Source organism: Macaca thibetana, chromosome 1 (genome assembly GCF_024542745.1).
Source record: "Macaca thibetana thibetana isolate TM-01 chromosome 1, ASM2454274v1, whole genome shotgun sequence".
Lineage (NCBI taxonomy): Eukaryota > Metazoa > Chordata > Mammalia > Primates > Cercopithecidae > Macaca > Macaca thibetana.
The window spans coordinates 216,825,548-216,852,536 of record NC_065578.1 but is presented as its reverse complement, the minus strand read 5'-3'; the positions used below and the strand labels follow the sequence as shown (position 1 = coordinate 216,852,536).

The 26,989-nt window shown below is 45.5% G+C and overlaps 1 protein-coding gene across 1 annotated transcript in view; it reads right to left on the bottom strand.

Moving 5' to 3' along the window:
* KIF26B (kinesin family member 26B) overlaps window positions 1-26,989 on the bottom strand; it is a 561,163-nt gene that overhangs the window by 290,813 nt on the left and 243,361 nt on the right. Inside the window, 1 exon segment of the mRNA XM_050772633.1 lies at window positions 8,516-8,682. Coding sequence (XP_050628590.1) covers window positions 8,516-8,682 — 167 coding nt within the window.

Below are 26,989 nucleotides of genomic sequence, written 5' to 3'. Positions count from 1 at the left end.
TGTTAAATTACGGCCACTTTTCCTTCCGTGCTTTCGCTGTCTCATAAGCAACTAAGGAGGTTCGGCTTCACACAGTAAATGCCTGAGACGGTTTTCTAGGGTCCCTGAAATCAGATGGTACTAAATACACCCTTAGTTGCTTCTTAATGTTTTCCTTTCATGAGATGAGTTAAAGTGAAACCATATTCATAGAACTATGACTCCTAAAAATTCACTTCACCATTATACATGAGTGAGAGTCCCTTCTTTTCCAAGAAATCAATGGAGTATTTTCTAAGCAGAGTAAAGCTACGACCCGTCAGGAATAAATGAATACATAAATAAGTAAATAAATAAATAAATAAATAAGAATCCCAGAGGGCAGGGGTTTGCCTTCCAGTTCAGCCCTTCAAAGATCTAAGCCGTGGCACTGCTTGGCCACCAGTGAAGGAGGCCAGGACGACATGAGCCCAGGCATTACCTGCGTCCAAGGAGGAGAGAAGAGCCCCAGAGGAGGTGGCTCTGCCAGGCTGGTACAGTGTTGGACGGATTTAAGCCCCACTCACGCCTACAATTGGGCGCCCTGGTTCTGTGAATAGATGGCACAATTACGCATGTTGGCCCTGACCACAAGTGTCCCACAGGAAGCTCCATGGTGGCCCTGCTTCCATGGGAAGTCCTGGAATAGGCAGACCGAGAGCTGGAATGTGAGAACGAGGGGATCCACTGGGGGAGGGAGAAAAGAACACACACCAAGTCAGAATGGGACCGTGGCAAGTAAAAGGAGCTAAGGGTAAGCAAAGTATGCTTCAGTGAAAACAAAACAAGAAACAGAAAAAAATAATCATAATACAGTGAAGTTGTACAATATGAGCTCCTAAAAGGGTTTTTTGTTTGTTTGTTTGTTTTGAGACAGTTTCGCTCTTGTTGCCCAGGCTGGAGTGCAGTGGCGTGATCACGGCTCACCGTGACCTCTGCCTCCCGGGTTCATGCAATTCTCCTGCCTCAGCCTCCCAAGTAGCTGGGATTACAGGCGCGTGCCACCACGCCCAGCTGATTTTGTATTTTTAATAGAGACGGGGTTTCTCCATGTTGGTCAGGCTGGTCTCAAACTCCCGACCTCAGGTGATCCTGCCTGCCTCGGCCTCCTGAAGTGCTGGGATTCCAGGTGTGAGCCACCGCGCCCGGCCTGTTTGTTTTTGTAAAGGCATCATTCTGTCATAATGGAAACAGTGCTGGACATTAACTGTTTCAAGCTGTGAAACTGGAGGCAGAAACCATGCCCTGTCTCTCCATAGTCAATTGACGCCTAGGAATTGGATCTCAGACACCCAGCTCAGTTTTTCCTCCGCCTAGATCAAGATTATATATGAAAAGCATTTGCTGAAAGCATCACAGCAAGGCGCTATCTGAGTTGCTTGTCAGCAAGAGTGTGGCAATAATGGTAATCAGACCAGTAACAGCTCTCCATATGGTCACATGAGGATACACAGCACGAAGAGCAGGCCCCACAGGGAACTACCGAGAGAAGCCACGTGGTGCTGAAGGCAGAGCCTCGGAGCCAGGGGTCAGTCCTCTCTGCTCAGCCTAGCCCTGACCCCAGGGCCTGAGCGGGGCTTGGTTTAACACCACGCCAACCTCTGGACCCAAGGGGATACTGGTCAGATAAGTCACACAACAGTCAGTGACATGCTCAAGAGGCTTGAAGAATGCTGTTTAGGTAACACAGGGAGCCATTCAAAAACAACGATGGAAGATACCGCACAAGAGATTGAGATGGACAGAAACACAGTCACATCCTGAGAAAGGAATGCGTTTGGGCCGACGGCAAGGAGTCAGAGGAGTCAGTGGGAGAAAGTGAGGGACAGCTTGGCAAGTGAGGAAGAGAAAGCAGACAACAGGGACCCCAGAGAAATGAATGACAGCGACGCTATAGGGAGATGAACACCAACATTCATCCAGAAAATTCCAGACCCAGGATAGACATTTTTCGTCAACAGGAAAACACTGTGTAGAGGTAGGAATCTTCAAGAGCAGATGGAAAAACAGGAAGGGAGGAAAGAAGGGAGGGAGGAGGAAGGGAGGGAGGAGGGAGGGAGGGGAAGGGGGAGAGGAGGAGGGAGGGAGGGGAAGGGGGAGAGGGAGGGAGAAGCTCTAACTAATGTGACGGAGTCAATATTGAGAAAAAAACAGAATAAAGGATTTGAAGACAGTGAGTAAGTTCTGATCTGAAGTCATCAGAACCTGTGATATCAGAATGGAAAGGCATTTGTTTATATTAGGAAAATTTAAATAAAATCATGGATAATAAAAAAAATGCCCTTAATATAATTTTACTTGGAAATTTGATTTGAATTTGGTAGAAAGGCTGTCAACTGAACATAAAAGCTGAACACTAAAAACATGACAATCTAGAAGCGCCGTCTGAAGGCAGAACTGGGAGCCTCTGTACTCCTCAATGCCGTGGAACTGGCCACGCCTGCTCTGCCGAAGCGTGACAGTGTCTTTGTCCATTTTCACCATTTTTCAAACTCTTGCTCTGAATGTCGATGAAAATTCTCCAGAAGCTAATTTTCTCCATGAATGAAAAAACACAGCCGGGCGCGGGGGCTCAGGCCTGTCATCCCAGCACTTTGGGAGGCCGAGGTGGGCGGATCAGGAGGTCAGGAGATCGAGACCATCCCGGCTAACACGTCCCAGCTGACACCCTATCTCTACTAAAAATACAAAAATTAGCTGGGCTTGGTGGGGGGCGCCTGTGGTCCCAGCTACTCGGGAGGCTGAGGCAGGAGAATGGCGTGAACCTGGGAGGCGGAGCTTGCATTGAGCCGAGATCCCACCATAGCACTCCAGCCTGGGTGACAGAGTGAGACTCTGTCTCAAAAAAAGCCAAAAACAACAACAACAAAAAACAAAACAAAACAAAACATAAGTTTTAATGGTTATATGGCAAAGAAAATCAATGCAAAGATATGAGGTCACCCAAAATATTCATTTTCTGTTTCAGGGTTCAATTCTATGCATAATCCAGAATCCACTAACTGCTCTTCAAATATGAATGAAGGTTCCACTGCCTCAACCTACAAAGCTAGGGTTTCACCCGAGAGTTTTTATTGGGTTTCATGCACTTCATACTTTATAAAGTAAAGTACATCATTAAGTAAATCTTTATTCAAAGTGAACCATCAGCAAATGGGAAAATCTAATCATATCCTACTTCATCATTTTCTATTAATGTGAAAATCATGCAAAAAAAAAAAAGTCCCTCGTTTGAAATGTTCTTGATGTTCAAAGCCAGCACATAACAGTTAACCAACTTGATGATCAATTGTTTCTATCTCTTTTCTGGGTGGCTGTTACTATTTTTTCCAGAAACAGTGTTTTTTCTCAAAAAAAAGGGGGGGTACTGAAATTCTGAAGCAAAGACAGCTACTAAGATGCTGACTGTTGAAAGACAACCGTGAGAGGAAGAGAAGCACAAATCAGGTGCTTCATGCTCCGTCGTTCGCTGTAGCAGTGCATCTCAAACTATCTGGGTGAAGGACCACTTTTTCTTTTACTTCTAGTTACACACAAAATGCAAGCCCTGACTTTTTATTCTTAGATTCAACAGACAGAAAATTATTCCATCAGCAGATGTTTCTAAACGCTTCCTCTCAATTTCTATACTTATCACAGACCAGTAACTGTGTGTGGACCAGCACAGACCACACACTGTTTATTCAAAATTGAAATTCTTATTTTATAGGCATTGAATTTGAAATGTAACAAGGTCCACCCACACCTCCACCCACAGTTCTAGAAAGTAAGCATTTTTAAAAAAAGGCTAATTCCACAATATGTACGTATTTCAAAACATATTTTTACTCCATAAATATATACAATGTTTATTAGTCAATCAAAACAATACTCAGCACTTTGTGGGGGGCCAAGACAGGTGGATCACTTGAGGTCAGGAGTTCAAGACCAGCTTGGCCAACATGATGAAACCCCATCTCTACTAAAAATACAAAAATTAGCTGGGCGTGGTGGTGCATACCTGTAATCTTACTCGGGAGGCTGAGGCAGAATCTCTTGAACCTGGGAGGCAGAGGTTGCAGTGAGCTAAGATCGTGCCACTGCATTCCAGCCTGGGAAACAGAGCGAGTGAGACTCTATCTCAAAACTAAATAAATGAATAAAGTTTAGGCCGGGTGCAGTGGCTCATGACTATAATCCCAGCACTATGGGAGACCAAGGTGGGAGGATTGCTTGAGCCCAGGTGTTCAAGACCAGCGTGGGCAACAAACATAGGGAGACCCCATCTCTTCAAAAAATAAAAATAAATGAGCTGGGCACCGTGGTGCATTCCTGTGGCTCCAGCTACTCAGGGGGCTGAAGTGGGAGGATCACTTGAGCCTGGGAGGCTGAGGCTGCAGTGAGCTGTGATTATGTCACCACACTCCAGCCTGGGTAACAGAGTGAGATTCTGTCTCAAAAAAAGATTTTAAAATAAAAATAAATACATTTTAAATAAAGATTAATATCACAGAGAAAAGTGGACATCTGCGACCCTCAACAAATTAGAGGTTTTTCTGTTGTTTTTGTTATTGTTGTTCTACTCATTTTCTCAAACAAATTACAGGGCCTACTAGTTTCAAACCTGTTTTATAAGCAATCATCAGTTCATGATTATGGTGAAAAAAAAAACCCTATAATAAAGTGTCTTACTGTGTCTGTTTAGCACAGATAATAGGAACATGGGCTCTCAAGTGAGAGGAAATGAGGATGGATTTCCCACTCCGCCACTCCCGGCTATGTGGCTCTGGGTCAGTAACTCGAGGAACCATCTTCTTTGTCCATAAAACAGAGAAAATGATAGGCTCTGCCTCACAGGGTTACTGTGAGATGAAGGGAGGCTGAATATGAAGAGGTAGTTAATAGTGAGTGATGCCCACTCAGTGCTCGATATACACCAGCCACATTGGCCACAAATTCGGCAAATGCCATCCCTCCCATATAAAATGAAATGGCCCTCAGCACAGCTGCTTCGCCTTCACCCCTCCCTCCCTCCCTCCCTCCTTCCCTCCCTTCCTTCCTTCCTTCCTTCCTTCCTTCCTTCCTTCCTTCCTTCCTTCCTTCCTTCCTTCCTTCCTTCCTTCCTTCCTTCCTTCCCTCCCTCCCTCCCTCCCTCCCTCCCTTCCCTTCCTTCCTTCTTTCTTTTTTTTTTGAGACTGAGTCCCACTCTGTCGCCCAGGGTGGAGTGCAGGGGCACCATCTGGGCTCACCGCAACCTACACCTCCCTAATAAAGTCATTCTCATGTCTCAGCCTCCCAAGTAGCTGGGATTACAGACATGCACCACCATGCCCAGCTAATTTTTGTATTTTTAGTAGAGACGGGGTCTCACTATGTTGGCCAGACTGGTCTTGAACTCCTGGCCTCAAGTGATCCATCCACTTTGGTCTCCCAAAGTACTGGGGTGAGCCACCACGCCCAGCCCAGGACAGCTTCCTGAGAGCAGGCCACCCTTGTGTCTTGACTTGGAGCTGCAGGAGAGTTCCAGGGCCCTGCAGACTCAGAGGACTATGTCTCCATTGCAGTCAAGCAGGAAGAGTTGAAAGTGGTGAGCACAGGCTGGAGGTGTAGGAGCTGACTCTGCCCCCAAACCCCTATGAGGACAGACACTTATCAAAAGCTGTCATTACCATCACCTTATACAGCTTTGCTTCAGCTAAAACCAAAAGGCTCTTTGAACTCAGTTTACTGACAGCATAAGCTGGGCAGGTTTTGGCTTATCACATGGACATCTGGGGATCTACATGTCAGATACATCCCTGGTTCTGTCTCTTGACAGTACGGGCCTGAAGCCAGTCATTCACACTTCTGCTTTGGGTGCCCTCAGTGACAGGGGGGTTATTAATATGCTGCCTCCCTCGCTGGGAGGTGGGAAAGCCCAGCTAACAATAGTTCTCATCAATAATGATGAGAATAACAGGGCAAAATATGGTCACCAGTAAAGAGTGGGGGGAAAATCCATAGAAAGATTGTTCTTTTTCACCTGGCACTTGTTTCCCACTGTACAGTATAAACCCTTTGAATACAAACCATGTACTTTTAATGCTTATACCATGAAGCTCCAAGTGCTGTCAGCGTTCACTACACAGAAAGTAATAATGAAGATTTGGGGAGCCTTAGGGATCCTTTCCAGCTCTTGGAAAGCTCCTACTGCAAGCCCTTGTCATGCTGAAGAAGTGAGTTTCAAGTCTTTGTTTGCCGCTAGCATCACCTGCAGGGCCTGCCCCAGTTGACATCACTGACCCGTACCTTTTAGGTTTTGCCTCAGTATCTCCCTTCCACCCTAGGCTTTCACTAGTGATTTGTCCTTCCTTTCCCTGCTGTGTGTGTGCTTGTTTGTAAATCCTCCCCTGATCTCCAGACCTCTGGCCTCAGGCACACCACTCGTCCAGCACTGCGAGGTTCCCAGGCCCGTCTCATTTCCACATCCTTTCCCCAGCTCCAAACACGCTGCTGGTTTCCTTGCACCAAGAATTTAAGGAGAACCTGAGTTCCCCTTAAATTCTGCCCACTGGGAACCCTCACCTCTTATTTCTTTCTGCTTCAAATCTTCTTTGGGGTTACTTTGTGAGTCAGTCAACCTTCTGGAAAATTCTCTGGATGGAACTGAACGGAAGACTTTCCACATTCAAAGAATTTCAGGTTAGAAAGGCACATCAGAAGTCAATTCCCATCTGAGCATTGAATGTTCTCTCCAGGATCGACATCAACATAGCTTTGATCTCCCTTACGGACACAAATCTCACTCTCTCCTGAAGCCATTGGAATTGCAAGTTCTTCATTCTAAGCTGGGAGGTCCGTCTCCTCCTCATTATTTAGCCTTTGCCTACATACCTGGCTGCTCTACCAAACCAACCAAGTCTCCATTTATACAATAGCCTGAGAGATAGCTGAGGGCATCCATGATGTACCCCAGAGTCCTCCTCTTCTCCAAACTGAACCTGCCATGCCATATGGCTTCTCGGTCAGCCTCCTTTGGACACGTTCTAATAACCTCCTAGGAGCTTGTGTGCTTGTGACATGTCCTCATAACTGTTCCCTCTCTTCATTCTCTCCCTAAACGGCATGGACATGACCTCCCAGTGAGCTTGGACTCCCTGCTTCATGGTCTGGGACAATAAAGAGATTCACGTCCAGACAGGGCTAACACAATGGTCCCCACTGTTGCGTGGCCAGCCTGTGCATATTTCCTGTTACTTCCCACACATTCAAGTTGTCCCAAGTGTTCACAGGACAATAATCACAGCACCAAAGTACAGTGAAGACCCTCAAAGCCGGTCTTCCAACAAGCCCCGTGTGCTGCCTTTAGGGTCCCATCATCCAGGGTCTTAGCCCTCTGACCTTCTCTGCTTTGCCGCTGTCCTAATCAGAGCCCCTTCCCCACATTTGTGTTCTGGATGTTACCATTCATAAAGATAACAAGCAAAGCCACACAATATTCCTTCTTACTGAAATAGTAGTAACCATTTCTACAGTACTTTACAATTTATCACCACCTTATTTTAGTCTTCAGAGCGACACTGCAGAGTAGGTATTATCCTCATTTTATAGATGGAGAAACTGAGGCAGAACTGCCACTTGAACCCAAAGGGTCTTGTGATTTCATATCTGATGCTATCGTATTTATTCTATGTCCTATTTACTCAGGAGCTTGCAAATCTTAGGCGGAGAAAGTTTTCTAAGGTTCAGTTCTAGGCATCAAATTAAAACATGAGTTATACAGAAAAATGTAGAGGAATCTGGTTTCTATTTCTGGCTGTGCTATAAACTCACTCCTAGTTGAACCTTCCTGGTCCTTGGTTTCCTCGTTCATAAATAAGGAGATGGAACCAGACAATTCCTGAAGTCCCTTCCTGCTCAGCTGTCCTTCGTCTCCCGCCCCGTCTCTGCCATGTTGCTAAAATTAGGCAGAAAACATTGTTGAAATACCTTTCTTTTTTGTTTCTTGTATTTTTAAAGTTCCCAAGATTAGCTGGATAGTATTTGATAACGCTCTGGCTAATCTGTCAAGAAGGGGGGAAAAAACCCGCCATCCATTTAATAGCTTTTAAGCAGTTCGATTTCTGTAACGAGAAGATAAATCTGGAAACCCTCGCCAGAAGAATGCCTCTCCAAAGTCCTTGTGCTGAGGAGGACCATCTGCAGAGCCGCACATCAAGAGAGCCGCGGTTATCAACCCCGGGGTTTCCGACAATGTCTGCAGACATTTGGTATTCACGACATGAGGAGGGTACTATGGGCACACATCAAGGGGTACAGGCCACGGATGCTGCAGCCCTCCTATAACACACAGGACAGCCCCCACCACAGTCAGCTGGCCCAAGATGTCAAAGTGCCAGGGTTGAAAAACCCTGTTTTAATGAATGATGTCACAGAATGGCCCCAAACTCCTCCTAGTGTTTCAGCTGAGCTAGTCCATGTGAGAGGTTAACCAGGTGGGCTCTTCGGAAAGAACCAAGGATCTGAACAGCTCTCCTACCGTGCAAAGAAGGAAGCGGCCACCGACGTGCCTGTGGAAGTCTCGCTGGCCACGCAGGAGCCCTGGGAGGCTGGGACGCCGCAGGCGGAAGGCTTGTCTGCATTGTAGCGGTTCAGCACTGCTTCTGTCAGCCCCTCCCGGCCACTCTCTGTCATCAGCTGGGAGATCTGACAAAGAAAATGGATACGGAGCTCATTACCTGTGGCTCACTGCACTTCCTGACCACTGACAGCATCTCTCTATTTGGGGGAGGGAGGCAAGAGGGAACAGGTTTCCATCCCACCCGCATTCAGTTACACATGGGTGTTTAGGGCTACTAGAAGGCTGTTTTCCAGCATTTTAGCTAGATACTTCCCCGTTTTCATTAAAAATAATGGTATAAAATTATCCCCTGACATTGTAAGTTTCAATTATGTCTGTGTCTTCCCTCCATTTGGAGGGGAAAACATGAACCATTATCCATGCACTCTTTGCAGCCCAAGACGAGAACAGTAACATTAACTAATGCTGACTTCTTACCAGGAATAGCCCCGAATGCTCTGAAAGGGAGGAGTGTGGCAAAGGCATAGTTTCATTAAGGGAGAAGTAAGCCTGCTCATAAAGAACATAAGGAATCAAAATACAACAGTATTTGGTGGGGTGGTGGTGGTGATTTGCTGTGGAAAGTTAATAAAGCAGGCAACACAGAGAAACTAATAAAAATAAATATAGCCACAATGAATTACCAATTTTTTTTGAAGGGTTGAGATCATTTAAACAGACTTCATTTCCCTGCTGGTTCATTAAGATAAATGGCTTCTGTTTTATTTGAAATGATTGCCTTTATAATGAAAGTTCTAGTGGAAGGAGCTGGGTCCATTTTGCCTAAATCTACATAATAAGCTGTGAAGAACCAAACTTTGGGGCAAAACAAGGATCTTATGTAGAAATATACTTTGGGGCCGGGCGCGGTGGCTCACGCCTGTAATCCCAGCACTTTGGGAGGCCGAGATGGGCGGATCACAAGGTCAGGAGATCGAGACCATCCTGGCTAACACGGTGAAACCCCGTCTCTACTAAAAAAAAAAACAAAAACACTAGCCGGACGTGGTGGCGGTGCCTGTAGTCCCAGCTACTCGGGAGGCTCGTGAACCCGGGAGGCAGAGCTTGCAGTGAGCCAAGATGGTGCCACTACACTCCAGCCTGGGCGACAGAGCAAGACTCCGTCTCAAAAAAAGAATATATATATATATATATATATATATATATATATATATATATACACACACACACACACACACACACACACACACACACACACTTTGGAAAAGTGCTAAACCACACGGCAAATACAATAATTATGCAGGCAGAGTCTAAGTATTTGGAAAAGCTGTTACTTTAAATCTTCAGTCTACTTGCAAAAAAAAGAAAAATGTTAGTTTTTTAAAAAAAGAGGAAACTTTAGTTCAAAAAAAGTCACCAATCTATTCAAACCCTTAAATGCTAAGTGGAAAATGTTTCCAATCACCTACTAAATACAAGTGCAGTAAAGCAAAGATCCGGAACAGTTTCCACTTTGTAACTGAGTAGGCCAGCGAGCCCTAAGAGCAGCACATTTGTGAACCTTTAAAAGTAAAAACATTTGTACTTTTCATTATTAGCAGAATAGCCATTACTCTGAGTCCCATTGACTGGGAACTTTGCTCCACTGAAATTCATGCTCTTACTTGGAAAGCTTTGGCATTATTCAACGGAAATTCTGCCAGCACACACTTTCTTATTCTCATTCATTCAACGCATTATAAGGAAACTTGACCCAAGTGAGAGAAACTGGAGACAAGGCTGCAAAGGCAGCTGCTGGCCCAGAGGACATTCCTGCTGACTGAGCAGAGAGCCTGCAGAGCCTCTCCTCGGGCTTCCTTTGCTGCTGTGGGGTGCGGGCTCCCATCCACTGGCTGCTACTGTCCCTGCGGAACGGGGCCCCAGCCTGGAGGGTGCAGCTGAGACAACTGGAAAGCTGAGGACACGCGATGCACACCGTCATCCCCACTCAATAGTATTGATGAAGCTCCAGGGGGTGCATCATGCCTCCTGGACCATGTCCAAAGACAAAACAAAACTCCCAAATTCATGGGACTTTTTTTCCCCCAAGAATCTAAGACATACATCTGATTTTTGACACATGGTGACATGTGAAACAAGCCAGTCTGCTTGGGTTGTTTCCTTTCATTACTGTATTTCTCATCTAAAATTTGGAGGGAAGGGATTCCTTATGCATAAACTGTCTTGCAGGTGCCCTGCAAAGCCAGAAAGAAGCCGCTGGAACGCATGTGGCGAATGGCAGGATGCCTGACACACAGTCACAGCTTTCTGGGTGGGTCCAGATTCCCACATCTGCTCCAGAAGGGATGTGAGCAACCTGTGGGTTCACAGCTTTCGAAAATGTCACCAGGCAGATGAATTTCAACGCACGAGCTTCCTGACTAGAGAGCTACTGGCTGTCTTGTGCCAAGCAAGATTGTTTCTCTTACTTTTAAAGAATCGGGGATTAGTGGGCATGAGACACTGAATTCCCAAGGCTATAAATAGAACTATTCAATCATCAACTGTTTTCAAAAATTAGGATCACAGAATGTTCTAGAGCTAGAAGAGATTTCCAACATCATCATCGTCAAAACTCTTCTCCTTAGATAAGACACCTGAAGACCAGAGAAGCGATTTGCCCAAGCCAATCTGTATCTAGGAGCAGCACCCTGACTCCTAAACCATTTCTAGCACCTACCTCCTTCCTCTAACTGCCCCTCTTCTAATTTAAAAAAAAAAAAAAAGTCTTCCCCTTCTAATTAAAAAATGTGATATATAGAAAAAAAAATCAAACAATAAAACATACACATGTATCCACTACCACCATTCACAAATGTTAGCATTTTTTACCTTAGAAAATATTTTCTCAAAGAAACCAAATAGTATGTAAAATTAAAATTGCACATCTTCCTAGTCACGCTGCCTTTCCTGCCCCATGTTTCAGACACAGCCAGTATCACGACAGGGCGGGGGCAGGTCCATGTTCTTATTTTTCATGGTGAGTGCTTCCCATCACACTCTCTCCCTCCTTAGAACCTGACAGCTCATTTTTTTGGTTTCTTTTGTGCATTCTTTAGATTTTGTTCTGCTGGTTCCACAATGGGGAGACGGCATCCCTCCAAATGCCTACTCTATAGACTCTCACCACCTAAAAGATCATGTTCTCATTTGTATTTATGCCTAGTATCCTCTTCAGAGATTACAGACTTTCAGAAATAACAGGCCATGATCTGGCTACAGCAACTGCTAATTTACCTCGCCCTCAGTCTCACACTCCAGGGCTCCAGCCTCCGGCAAGGTCCTCAAACCCACCTCCTGCTCCTTCCGCCGTGGGGCCTTTGCCCTCCATGTGAAACGCTCCTACTTTTCCTGCAGATGTAAGCTCAAGCCTCACTTCCTCCGAGAAGCCTTCTTCCAGCCCATGCTTCCTCGGCTGGATGCTTTTACAGCACCTCAATCTCTTCCCTCAGCATCTCCGCTTTGGTTCATATTATACATTTATTAGTAAGTCATTTTCTCCCACTACACAAAAGCCCCAGGTCTCTAGGTCTAGGGCTGGTTTGCTCTGTATATCACTGTATACCAAGGTCAGTGCAACGGCTGGCACACAAAGATGCTCAAAACATGTTTGTGGAATAAATCTGAGCTATTCTTTTTCTACTGCTCACATGTATCTACATAAATTTTCTTAAGTCTTTTAAGTAAGAATCATTTCTTTAAAACATTTCATTGCTTTTCTATTTTGTTTGATTCTTTTTTTTTTTTTTTTTTTTTTGAGACAGAGTCTTGCTCTTCTTGCCCAGGCTGGCATGCAGTGGCGCGATCTTGGCTCACTGCAGCCTCCGCCTCCCACGTTCAAGCGATTCTCCTACCTCAGTCTCCCAAGTAGCCGGGATTACAGGCATGCGCCCCTGGGCCTGGCTTTTTTTTTTTTTTTTTTTTTGTATTTTTAGTAGAGATGGGGTTTCTCCATGGTGGCCAGGCTAATCTGGAACTCCCGACCTCGGGTGATCTGCCCACCTCAGCCTCCCAAAGTGCTGGGATTACAGGCGTGAGCCGCTGCACCTGGCCTATTTTGTTTGATTCTTAAACTATGACAGTCTTTTCTCGCATCCTCATCATTGTCAAAGTACAGGGTTTTGGCTCCACAATGTTTGGGGATCAAGAGCTGCCTCTTTGTTAGTCTACTAGTTCATTTGTTCATTCATTTGTGTGAACAGCCACGTGTTGGGTGCTTGGTATACGTCAGGCAAAAAAAAAAAAAAAAAAAAAAAAAAAAAAGTAGATGCTGAAGATTCAAGAGGCTCTAAGAAATGTGTAGACATTTCTTGTCAATATCTTGTGCAAAGACAGTCTGCAAGATAGCTCTCCAAAAGCAACTTCCATTATCTCTGTTTAGCTGCATTTTTATAATTCTGAAAAACAGAAGAGCTAGGCTTGCTGTCAGTAGAAGCAGCTGTAGCTTCTTCAACAATTACAATCACGTCCATTGTAGATGATTCTGAGAGAGAAGGAGCCTCCCTGTTAAACCAAGTGTCGTTTTTCCCACACACACTGGTGTGCAGGTCTTTGGAGTGCTGAGTTTTGATGGATAACTTCTTACCAAGGTGCCATCTTGCTTGCCACCAAGATGCTTGTTAACAGGAATTTACTTTTCCTTAGCTCTGCAAACCCTCTCGAGGGTTACAGGGTTACAATACCATCGGTTGTAACTGAATTGTCCTATTAATCAAAGAAACAAAAACAATGACCTACTGTATGAGATCTGGCTGTGAAAGAACCACTCCAATCCAAATTCTTTCTGAAGCTCTCTGAAACAGTGACAGTTTGTCCCTGAGTGGTTTTTATGTCAAGCAAAGAATGGCAGTGATCCATATTCTGTGACAATTCAACAGCCATTCACAGCTTAAGGGATGCTCTCAGATGTGTCTATCCCTTTGCTGCTGATAAACCTCTCCTTCCTCATAGAAGGCTCATTGGAAACAACATTCAGTTATGTAGACAGGTTGGCTATAGTTTCCACTTCACAGATGAGAACACAGAGGCGAGGAGAGGAGTCCGATGATTGGTCCAAAGCCACTCAGCTGTCAAGTAAGGAAGTTCAGCTGGAAACACAGGCCTCTGATTCCCTTTTTTCTTTTCCCTTCCTTCTACCACCTGACCTCAGTTACTGAAGTTTACTGAATAACCTGAGCACCAGACAGACTTGGGGGATGACAAAAGGTAAACTTTGCTTAGTCTCTGTCCTCAGGAGATTTGAAAGGAAGGTAGATAAACTTGTAGTCAGCCAGAGACAAACGTTCTCTCCCTTTTCTAAAATGAGAGAGAGAGAGAGAGAGAGAGTGTGTGTGTGTATACAAATATTATCTGTGACTTGGAAATGAGGAAGCTTCCAAAATGTGTTTCTCGCCAAATCCTGAGGTCAAAGAGGCCTCTGTGGGGCCAAGAAGGAAGACTCCATATTCCCCTTCTCAGGTCCCATGCGTGAGCCCCACAGCACTGGGCCTGGGTGCCGAGGCCTGGGGAAGAGGAGGAGCTGAAGCTTGGTCACTTCCGACTGTTTCTGAAGGAAAGAGGCCCTGGACCCACGGCTTCAGCCCTGCTCAGACCAACACAAACGGGCCTCACGCACCTCGGGCCCTCACTGTGAACTCCCTCCACTCTTCGGCCTTCCCACCTCCGTCCCTCCGCTCTTCGGCCTTCCCACCTCCGTCCCTCCGCTCTTCGGCCTTCCCACCTCCGTCCCTCCGCTCCTCGGCCTTCCCACCTCCGTCCCTCGATTCTTCAGCCTTCCCACCTCCGTCCCTCCGCTCTTCAGCCTTCCCACCTCCGTCCCTCCGCTCCTCGGCCTTCCCACGTCCAGTCGGTTCTCAGGAGTGGCTTCCCCTGAATTCTTGGAAGGATTGATTTGAGGAGTTGACCTCCCGCATCTCACCTCCTCAACAGCACTTCTCCTTTTGGCTTTGGAATTTCATCTCAAGGCAGTGGCCTTTCCTACTAGTCAGTGGACTCTCCATACTTCACAGCAAGTCTTTCCAAGAGGGACCTGCTTCTTGCTGCTACCTATAATAAAGATCACTCTGGATGTTATGCTAACTCTACTGGGCGTGGGGATGAGCTCCCGGAGGAACCCTGCCCCTTCTCCCGCCCCATCTCGGGCCTCCAGGCCAGGTGAGCAGCCACAAGACAGAGCTAAGGACGGGCTTTAGTGGATGCATACAGATTCCTCATTGCAGTCCTGAGGCTGTCACCTGTGGATTCCAAGACAATTCAACCATTTCACCAAAGAGGGAACTGAGGGTCAGAGAGGTTGAGCTTCTTCCCCAAGGGAAACCAGCTAGTAGGAGGAGGAGCCAGGTTTGGAATGGTGATCTGTTCAGCTGAGGTGGCTTCTGCGCGGCGTGTCAGCCCTCAATTCAGTTTCCCTCCCTTCACTATCTCCTTCAGGACCACTTCCTAACTCGAGACTGCCCTCAGAGCCCTCCCTACAGTCCACTATTAGAGGGTGTTCTCCTGAAATTTGAGCCTCACTGCATAATTCTGAATCAAGAGGCTTACTTTTGTTATTTATTTATCTATCTATCTATCTATCTATCTATTTTTGAGATGGAGTCTTGCTCTGTCGCCCAGGGTGGAGGGCAGTGGCACAATCTTTGGCTCACTGCAACTTCCGCCTTCCGGGTTCAAGCGATTCTACCGCCTCAGCCTCCCGAGTAGCTGGGATTACAGGTGGAGGCCACCATGCCCAGCTAATTTTTCTGTTTTTTTTAGTAGACACGGGGTTTACCATATTGACCAGGCTGGTCTCAAACTCCTGACCTTGTGATCCATCCACCTCGGCCTCCCAAAGTGCCGGGATTACAGGCATGAGCCACTGTACCCGGCCAAAAGCCTCATTTTTAAAGGACTATGGCTTACATCTGCATGTTAGACTCTTAGGAATTTATTTCTTCTCTTGCAATACAGTGAAAGATACATGATTCTTCCTGAGAAAACCTCCAAATATCCATCTAACACGTTAGAAAACCCTACAGTGCTGGGGAAAGGCCTCATTATCTTGGTTACATGCATGTGTCACTGTCACCGTCTAAGAGCAGTGGCTGAAAACACACTAAGTGGTCCTAATCACAAGCTTTAGGGGGACTAAATTTTCACCAGCAGATTTTACTTGGTTTAGTTCTGATTGAAACCTGTTTTTAGCTCTCCGTCTTGATTACAGGGGACCATTTCACTCCTTAAGAGTATCTGTTACTTTCCAAACAGCACATCATATCCCTCGGGGTGGTGGTAAAATGAATACGGGTGGCAGCAAAAGGGACTAGGCTGCAGAGACAGGGTACACATGTGTGTTTGCACAGGTGTTAACACGTGTGCACGTGCGTGTGCATGTGACATTCTCAATGTCCATGAGAACTCCATGCACCATTAATGAGCAGTGAAAGTCTGCTTGTCACAGATCACATCGAAAGAAAGCTTCTCCCTCTATTTTAACTTTTAATACACGTCTTTCAACCACATTTAAATGTCTACACTGACACCTCAGTATGAGGAGCTTGGTCCTCATCCCCAAAGAGGGAGAGAATCCCAAATGTGGGTACGACGTTGACCACAGAATCAAGATAAGAGACGTGTGGTTCTTCCTAAGGCTGCCTCCACATCACAAATGGCAGTCTGGAAGCCGCTGACCTTTAGCTTCCATACTGAAGGAAGGACTCTGAGAGCTACTGGAGTGTGTCGGCGTGGGCATTCGTCCTCAACGGCATTACTGAGCCAGAAAGCCACCTCCCTCTGACTCGGCCAAGACAGCAGGGAACACCAAACAGTATCTGTTTCCTGTGTGGAGACATCTACGGAGAGCAATTGCTTCCTACTCAGTCTTTAATTAATGACACTGAATGACATCCTCCCCCTCCTCAAATCCCAGAAAATAACATTTAATAACATTTTCTCTTACACAATTAATATCTCACTGCCTTGGGACATCTTTTATTGCTATCTGCTACCTACACTGTTACCTAATGCTTTTATAGTTTTGTAAACAGTGGGTGCTTCATAAAAATTTTTGATCCAGGTAAGGACAAATCAACTCACGATTATCTTGGAAAAGACCATTCACAGCTAATTTGTAAACCCTTAGTATTGTCTTAGGATGTGTCTATGCTGTCAGTTGTTATGCTCTTAGAATATGCCAGAATAGACTTCTGTATATTCTATAAAACATAAATTATGAAAGTCAATCTTTAAAGGAAGAGATCAAACAAGGCACACCCAGATCAAAGTTCAATAATGTAGAGTTGATCACGCCGAGGTTCCACTGCAGTGAGACACAAAATAGAAAGCTGACGACGACAGACAGCGGGCACCTTACTCCAGTCATCGTGATGTAGTGAGAGAGTCCACGTAAGCCTTATTCAGCTTTTGCTCATAGCAGAGACAGAGAGAAAAAAAATGGTGTCCCTTTCTATGCACGAGTCTTTGCTTTGACTGCAGGATCCCCACATCAAGTCACTTCTGGAGCTGACTATAAAAACGTATCTGGCAGAGGGGTCGCCAAGAACAGGCTCCCGCTAAGGAGCAGATGTCACCTTGTCACCCCACCAGACCCTTCCTTCCAGGCCAAGGGCAAGCAGCTACAGAGGATTCTTGCTGTGACAACCACAGATACATGCCTCTCGCTTCAATGCCACTCCCCCAGGGAAGTGAAATGCTCCGTTTTATGAGTTATGTTTATTTCATCCTTGCAGGCAGAGAAACAGATGAAATGACCCACTGAGGAGGGAAGCACTGGGATGCCTCCTAACTCGGGACGGCGTCCTCTTCTGCAGTGTATGTGTCTGTCAGTGTCTCCTCTGGATCAGGCAGGCCTCAGTCCTCACTAAGCGATTCCACTCAACTCTTTCTTACCGTGCTTCCTGACCCCGAGGTATCAGGCAAACCTGTTGATCCATTTAGACTTCACTCTCACCCATGTCTTTCCTTCCCGCACACCGGGGCTACCCAGAACTGCGGTGATGCCTTTCCCAGGCAGGGTCAGGCCTGCGGTGGCATGTCATGAACCTTTCCTAAGCAGAATTTGTGATGAGGGCAAAAGCTGGCATCAGCAAGACACGTTTTGGTTTAGAAGTCTCAGGAGACACTGCAGCAGGTTAACTATTGCTGGGTTCTTGCTTGAATAAAATGTACTAAAAACTAGGGCAATAAAATGGATTTTCCCTGAGCTATCTCATCCAAAGAGTTTTTATTTAAAAATAATACAGAAGAGCAAATATTGTATGATTCCACTTATCTGAAGTACCTGAAATAGTCAAGTTCATAGAGTTATTGTTAACATAGGCCGAGTTTTGGTTTGGGAAGATGAGAAAGTTCTTTTGGTGGTGGATGGTGCTGATGGTTGCATAACCATGTGAATATACTCAATGTCACAGAACTACAGGCTTAAAAATGGTGAAGATGGTAAATTTTAGGTTATATATATTTTACCACAATAAAAAAGGAAAGGCCAGGTGGGGTGGCTCAAGCCTGTAGTCCTAGCACTTTGGGAGGCCAAGGCAGACAGATCGCTTGAGCTCACCCTGTCTCTACCAAAAATACAAAAATTCGCCGGGCATGGTGGCGCACACCTGTAATTCCAGCTACTCGGGAGGCTGAGGTGGGAGGATCTCTTGAGCCAGGGAGGTTGGGCTACAGTGAGCTATGATTGTGCCACTACACTCCAGCTCGGGTGACAGAGCGAAACCCTGTCTCAAAAAATAAGAGAAAGAGAGAGAGAGAGAATCCCACAACACCAGAGAGTTACTTGCTCTTAACTTGTTCCACGTGGCTACACACCTGCTGTGCCATTTTAGAGAGTGTGGTCATAAGGACCGTCAATGGTGAGGCCCGAGTCAAGAGAAGAGGGCCAAGAACCCAGGATTTCTGTCTTCCAGTGACTGACACGCCTCTCTACATGTTACGAGGTGTGTTCTGCAGCGTGGCCTCACTGACAAGACCTCACTTTGCCTATGCCCCAGGCCTGCGGGAGGAAGAGCTGAGATGGGAAGGAAACTCAAGAGGGGAGCCAAGCTCAGTGAAGAGGCAGGAGATGGGCAGGGGAAAGCCCCCACACAAACCCAACTCTCTGGTTAAACATCATCTGATTTCTTTATACTTGCATGAGCAATATTTGCGTCCTCTTTATCTTCCCTCATACCTGCCAAGTCACACGTGAATGACCAGTTAGCATTCCTTCCCTAATGTAGTATTCCAGAGCTGAGGTGGTTCAGATCTTTTCTTAGGCTCACGATTTGCTTTTAGGCATTTAAATAAGATATAGCTTTTTCGTGCTGCTATTGGTATACTGTCTGCAGAGAAACAGCAGTTACTGGCCAAGCTGAAGCCTGCCCCAGACCTGGCCTAGTCCGCGCAGCTCATGTGGACACAAATCACCTCTGAGACTCTGAGACTCTGAGGCTGGCCTTGAGTCAGACAGATAAACTCCTCTCTGTGCCGTCTAGCACCCCCAGCCAGCACCCCAGGCCATGATGGGATTCTTATGTCCCAGGGCTGGACGTTTGATGACCCTTATTATCTTAGCTTGCTTTGGCTATAAATTTTATTAGTGGCCATAAAATTATCCATCCACAGCATTTGACTCAGTGACCTCTTGCAAAAGAGAATTCCACAACTGGCGATACGCAGGGCCTAGGAGGGCTGCCTTTCCTTCACCCTCAATTTACAGCCCTACCTCCAGCGCGCTGCCCTGCATGATGACACTCTGCAAACAGAAGAGGTGCTCATGTTTCAGGATTCCCATTATCGGGGCTCAGATCGGGCCCCTCAGCACCTGATAACTGTTTTCTTTCATCCTTTGTGTTGCCAGAAGGTAAAGGGGCACGGCCGCCCGCCCGCCTGCTCCAGGAAGGACCCAGATGCCCGATTCAGCAAAGGGCCAACTGCATGTCTGTTTGGGGTTCCTCGCTTAGATTTCTTAGTTCCAACATGTGCGGCTTCAGATAGAGATCAAGCTTTTTAAAGAGTCTCCTAGAACAGATGACGCAGTCCCACCGTGAAGCTTGTGGTATTTGCACATATGCATGTGAATTCACCGTGCAGGTGTGCTGGATCTCAATACTTCTTCCTCAGTGATGTTCTGGGGTGCGTTTTCAGTGACACAGCCAGGGTGTATAATGAAACAAGGGGTCCAGTTGACATGATGAGATCAGCTTCAGCCTCAGAGGCCTCTGAAGACGTGAAACAGGCGGCCTCATAGGTCATCATCATCACCATCATTACCACTTTTGAGCACTTACCATGAGCCGGCTTCTGTTCTAAGAGCTTTATATGTATTGTCACATTTAATCCTGACAACAACCCTATGAAGTAAGCAGAACTGGGATGGAGTAAGAGCTTCACTTCTGTCTGCCACGTGGAAAGCCCTGGGGCAGGGAAGGCCCGTGGGCCACATCATCGAGAGAATGTGCAGTTCAAGTACAGCTACCCTCTCCAGAACATGTGCTGACAGCAAAAGATTTTATTTTAAAAAAAGAATCATTTGAGGCTGGGCGTGGTGGCTCACGCCTGTAATCCCAGCACTTTGGGAGGCCAGGGTGGGGGAATCACTTAGGGTCTGGAGTTTGAGACCAGCCTGGCCAACATGGCAAAACTCCGTCTCTACCAAAAGTACAAAAATTAACCGGGCGTGGCAGCGCGCTCTTGTAAGCCCAGCTACTTGGGAGGCTGAGACAGGAGAATCACTTGAACCCAGGAGGCGGAGGTTGCAGTGAGCTGAGATCGCACCACTGCACTCCAGCCTAGGCGACAGAGTGAGATTACATCAGGAAAAAAAAAGAATCTTTTTTTTTTAATCATTTAAATTTTTTAATCATTTTTTTTTTAATCATTTAAGAATCTTTTGAAGGCTGGATGTGGTAGCTCACGCCTGTAATCCTAGCACTTTGGGAGGCCAAGGCGGGCAGATCACCTGAAATCAGGAGTTGGAGAGAGAGAGAAACCCCGTCTCTGCTAAAAATACAAAATTAGCCAGGCATGGTGGTGCACACCTGTAATCTCAGCTACTCGGGAGGCTGAGGCAGGAGAATAGCTTGAACCCGGGAGGCAGAGGTTGCAGTGAGCCGAGATCACACCATTGCTCTCCAGCCTGGGCAACAAGAGCAAAACTCCATCTCAAAAAAAAAAAAAAGAGAATCATTTGAATAAGTGATCATAATTAGGATTATTTGAATAACTGAGCACAATAGGCTCTCTCTATCCAGTGTTTTGTGATGTTTACAATCAAGTGAAAATAAAATCAAATGGTCTGAATCTGGATGTAATTGTTTTCACTTTCAATTTGCAACTCAGCAAACTCAGACTGAGTAGTCAAGATGAAATCACAACCCTAATCAACTCAACCCTGATGTCAGGGCTGGGCCAGAGGCTACTCCTAGGCCAGTTCCTATGTACAGAATCACCTGAGGGTGGCTCTTCTATTGGGGGAAGGCTACCGTTGTTTCTCACCCCCATATAGTCAACCAAGAGCCAGTGCCCCAGGAAGCATGTCTCGACTGCTTGTTCCCCGGACTGAAGGATCAGCACCACCCTCTTCACAGCACTCCACTGACAGTGGACACTGTCAGTGCAATCCCAGGGCCTAAAGCACGTCTTGCTTTGTAACTGCCTGTTGTCAGTCTCTCTCCCCAAGTAAATGGTCAACCCTAGGACCTTAGGGACTATGTCTGTTCTCCTTAATATTACCAGCATAGGACAGTGTCTGGATATAGAGTTTATCTAATAAATACATTAATTCATATATTAACAGATGTATAAAAATAGGAATGGACTTAATTTAGTTGGGTTGGGGTTGTTGGAGTTCTGTTTCTTTTTAAGGGATGAACGTTTGTTTTCACTTGATTTTTAACATGGTGAATAAGGTACAGAAAGCTTTATTGAATAAACTAACATGTTTTGGCATATACGTAATTCAATATAGTGGTAGTAAGACAAATTGCTGGAGTTGGGGAAGAAAGGGCAAACAAGGAACAAAGCGAGACAAGAACAAAAAGAAAGAGAGAAACGGGAGAAAGAAGAAAAAAGAGAAAAGCAAAAAGCAATGTACACAAAGAGGTGAAAATGGGGAGAGAAAACCAGTAATTGTTCACCTCAGTCAGTCTGAGTGTGAGATGTGACAGCCAGAGCTGCAGGGCTGGAATTCTCTGGAACACGGGGCAAGTAAACATAGGATACAGGTTCCAGGAGAGGAGAAACCAAGCCCAGAGGCTAAAGCCCCCCACCCTGCCCTGGTTCTTCCCCATACCAGGCATGAGTTTCAGCTACAACCAGAGCTCTGGGGCACTGGAAGCTGAAATGTACAAACCGACAAATTTAAAGACCCTGTCACAAAATTGAGCCATCCTCTTTCTTTTATCCATTTAAAAAATAGACCTGGGCTGGGCACAGTGGCTCACACCTGTCATCCCAGCACTTTGGGAGGCCAAGGCAGGCAGATCACTTGAGGTCAGGAGTTCGAGACCAACCTGGCCAACATGGTAAAACCTCGTCTCTACTAAAAATACAAAAATTAGCCATGCATGGTGATGCACACCTGTAGTCCCAGCTACTTGGGAGGCTGAGGCAGAAGAATCTCTTGAACCCGGCAGGCAGAAGCTGCAGTGAGCCGAGATCGCACCACTGCACTCCAGCCTGGGCAACAGGGCAAGACTCTGTATCAAAAAATAATAATAATAAATAATAAAATAAAATAAAAAATAGACCTAACCTTTGAAGAAAAGAGCTTGGAATTTTTGACTATTGAATACTTGCTTCATATAACTTTTGCAGAATGGCATTGTTTATTAGTTATGCTGCCAAGGGGAAAGACAATGAGATTAAGAGACTGAACATTAGATTAGCTGGAGCTGCTGCAGCATTTAATTCTAATACAGATCATAGCCTTTTCCATCCATGTTTAATCTGCCATGTCTTTCTTGCCTGTGGAGCCCATCATCATGCATCTCTAGGCGGTCCCTTCTCAGGGCCTACGTCACCTCCATGTCCAAGTTCTTCACCTAAGTCTTGGCTAATGCTTGGGAAACGTTCAAGGCAACCAGCAGAGTGTTATACCCTGAGCAACCCCACGTCACAGCCACGAAGGAGATGCCCAAATCGGAGACAGGCTGGACCAAATCAAATTGTCACTGTAATCCCAGTGCCTAGCAAAGGGTGTGTCAGGCATCAGGCCCGTGGTAAATTTTGCATTAAGTGTTAAGAACTAATTCTGGGCCTGGCTTGGTGGGAGCAACATGGGAAGCTGTGGGTGAGTCATTTCCCCTCTCCTTGCCTCAATTTCCCCAGAGAGGGGAACGTGTGAGACTGCACATAGGATGATCGGAGGCCATGTGGCTGAACATGCCCTGTGCTTCCTAAAGTCATAATCCAATATAAAGCAGGAACATTTACAGATTTTCCCATGACATCTCTAAAAGATGCCCCTGACTTAACTTTTGAGTGGCCTTTGTGCAAAAACATACAAACATATCAAAAATGCCAAAAAAAAAAAAAAAAAAAAAAAGGCCGGGCGCGGTGGCTCACGCCTGTAATCCCAGCACTTTGGGAGGCTGAGATGGGTGGATCATGAGGTCAGGAGGCCAAGACCATCCTGGCTAACAACGGTGAAACCCCGTCTCTACTAAAAATACAAAAAAATTAGCCGGGCGTGGTGGCGGCACCTGTAGTCCCAGCTACTCGGGAGGCTGAGGCAGGAGAATGGTGTAAACTCGGGAGGCGGAGCTTGCAGTAAGCCGAGATCGCGCCACTGCACTCCAGCCTAGGCGACAGAGCGAGACTCCGTCTCAAAAAAAAAAAAAAAAAAAAATTCGCTACCAAACTGGGAAACACCTCCCACACTGTGCACGGTGAACGAGAACTGTTTCAGAGTCAGCTGATTGTTCCAGAGTAATGCCATGGCTTACATGGCTCCAGTTTTGACTTGACATCAAACTTTGTATTTTGTTTACCAACTGCAGGAATACCAAATCCTACACAACTCAGAAAGCAATTTTTCAAAAAGGAGTTGGAAAAGTCCTTAGATCTATTCTAGGCCGTTCCATGCAGAAACATGAAGACAGAGAAGCTGAAATTGGTGGGGTGAGTGATTCCGATTCACACACCTCGTTCATGCCACAGCCCGTTAACTGCAGCACTCATTCATGCATTAAAAAAAAAAAACCAATAGGACAGCAGAACTCTGAAATGACTGAAAATCCTAGAAATACAGAGAGGGAGAAAAAGAGTCTCTGTAGATTAGCCATAAACCAGAGGCTCGATTCTACCCAAATGACCAGCTGTGGGACCGTAATAAAGTCAATTAACCTCTCTGCATCCTAGCTTGCAAAATCACAGACCTGCCATAAGAATATTAACCCAAAACACTCTCCGGCATCTTTCTCCTCAAATGAAAATGGCTTAAGAATCCAAACCAATGCTCTAGAGCCTCTCATTGCAAACCTGCACACGGGCGGGTAAACAGTTGTGGGCTGCTCTCGTGAAGATATTTGAAGTTGTTCTTCTGCCTATTCCCTTTGGAGTTTCGGATCCCTTACTCTACAAGGCTCACAATCTAAACTTTCACATCATTCCCACATGTCCAGAATTCAAAGAACAGCTTGTCACGGTTGTTTCCTGGGAAACTCTGTTTCAATAATCCTAATTAGGACTGATCCTAATCTTGTCACCAGACCCATGACAGACTTTGCATCTGATGGTTTTCTACACTGGTTTACCCAAGTGCATTTGGAGGATTAATAAAATACTTATTTACACGTGCATGTTTTCATTTTCCATTTCACTAGTAAAAATACCATTAAGAATGCTTTAAGAAGTATGGTAATGTTTTGACTATTCTCCAAGTCCTTCCTTAAACCTGAATTCTCAAATTTAGGGATACGTAAACATCGTGGACCTCAGAAGATACAAAACTAACCTCCAAATTCATTTTTTGCTGTTGTTGGATTTATTAAGGTCTATACAATTTTCTCATCACTTCCCTGCTTTTTGCATCATTAGCATAGAGACAAAGCTCTTCTGTGAAAGTTGACACCAGAGAATTGTATCATCTCATTATGTCTTCACCAAGTAAATATTCTGCTTTTTTTTTCCCTCCTGTGGCTGTAACATTCCAGCCAGTGTCCTAATTTCTCCAGTTGGTGGTTCTGCTCAAATTTCTCCTCTGTTCGTTTAAGATGCTGGTTTTCTCTTCCATTCTGCATGCTACGGCATCTCCCAAAGCCTGGCTATACTTTCCACTTGTTAGAACTTCATAATATGGGTCAGGTCTGGCAAAGTCAATACCAACGGGCATATTGTGAGCGTATCTAACTAGATTCCCCCAGCTAATAAACGCGAGCCAGCGAGACGCATTCCCCGACACCTCAGGGACCCCAGCCCTCGGGGCGCTCTATTCTCAGAGTTGGACCTGGGAGTTCATCTCTTCCATATCTGCCCTTTCGTGACAAACCTTGAGTCCCTGGAGTCTGCTATTTAAAATAGAGCCAATCTTTTGGGATTCTTGTCTTTCATACACGCTTGAAAAGCTATTCATCTAATCCTGAGTTAAAAGACTCTATGCTGCATTTAAAAAAAAAAAAAATCAGTCTTGTTGTAATGCCTCAAAAATGAATGATCCCTTAACAACGTTTTGAGAGAAAACAGCAACACCACCTCAGCTAAGTGTGTCCTCTTCCTTCACTGTCCCCTCAACCATGATTCCACCGCTCTAAAAACAAAGGAACTTTGAGGTCTGCAGTGTTTCCACGTGTGTAGGGCAATGATACAAAACCATCAGCTTCTCAGATCCAGAGTCTGGAATCAACCAGGCCAATCTCCGAAAAGAAGCCAGTGGCCCCAAACTACAATTTTTGATACAAATTGAGAATACATTGCACTTGTAGTAAGCCCTTATTAGCATGGACAACAAGCTATCTATTATGAAAGGTCAGTTCCATGAGGGCAGGAAATCAATCCTGCCTTTAGAGTAACTTTTACTTCCCTAAATAGTACCCTTGGAGTAAGTCTTAAAAACTGTGCTATTTGCATTTCTACAGGGCTTAACACCAGCAGAAGTCTAAAACATTGGTAAGAGTGAAACATGTACACATTTTGTAATTAGCTTAGGATTTAGTAGAGGTTTTTTTCCCCCAGAGCCTGAGAGGAAGCCAAAGAAGCACACACATACACACACACACCCATTCACACACACGCGTGCACGTGGACACACACACATGTGCGCACGCACACACATACCCCAGAACTGCTCTTCCAACAGGGAGGAGGCCCAAGCAGAGTTTTTCAGAAAGAATGAAAACTACTCCTTTGGGGGAAAGAAAGCAAAGAAATAGCTTACGAAATATACAAAGACACATTTGAGAATCAGTAAACATGCCCACGGAGGAAATACATAGAATAAAGAACCTCAAGTTGGATTAGTCCTTAAAGGAATGCATCCAAAAAGTGGGGTTGGAGGCTATGGAAGCTCCTTCCTTCTATAAATCTTTAAGAACAATACAACTAGCCAAGTTCAGCAGGGTGGTGTGGCCCCCGTAGTCCCAACTACTTGGGAGGCTGAGGCAGGAGGATCACTTGAGCCTAGGAGTTCAAGTTCCGCCTGGGCAGCATAGCAAGACCCCATCTCTAAAAAAATTTTTTTTTAAATTAGCCAGACATGGTGGTGTACACCTGTACTCCCAGCTACTGGGGAGGCTGAGGCAGGAGGATCATTTGAGCCCAGGAGTTCAGGGCCGCAGTGAGCTATGATTGCACCTCTGCACTCCAGCATGGGCAATACAGCAAGACCCCATTTCTAAAAATAAAAATAAATACAACAAGCCAGCTGTCTAGAATTCACTCTAGTACAGACTTAGAAAATGAAGAGATGTGTCAGATGCTAGGAGGAAAACTCTTTGCAGCCATGAGTTTTTTGATGTGTAAATACTTCTAAAGTCTAGAATCTAAACCACTAGAGCCCCTAATCACTAAGTTGTAATTTCATGAATGTCCTAGACCGGCCTTAGCCCAGAGTAAACCTAGTGCATACCAAACTTGCCCTTTTTTTCAGTTGATTTCCATTTAAGACAGCCTTCAGTGTGACATATCTATAACAATCCTATGTCTTTTATTTTTCAGGCTCATTCAGCTTAAAATATTTCTTGCTCTTGTTCCCTGCGTACATTTAGACATGTCGAACCCTGTCTCCTGAATTTGGGTTCAGGGATCGCGCTCACTCTAGTTTACAGACTATTAATTTTTAACTAGTCATTGGGAAGGAAAAGGCAGTATTTATGAAAGATGCTTTATCTTCAAATTCTAGAAAAACTTCCCTCCAATCCAGGTCACCATGGGAATCGTCCGCCACATCCAAGGGTCAAACATACAAAGGCAGCA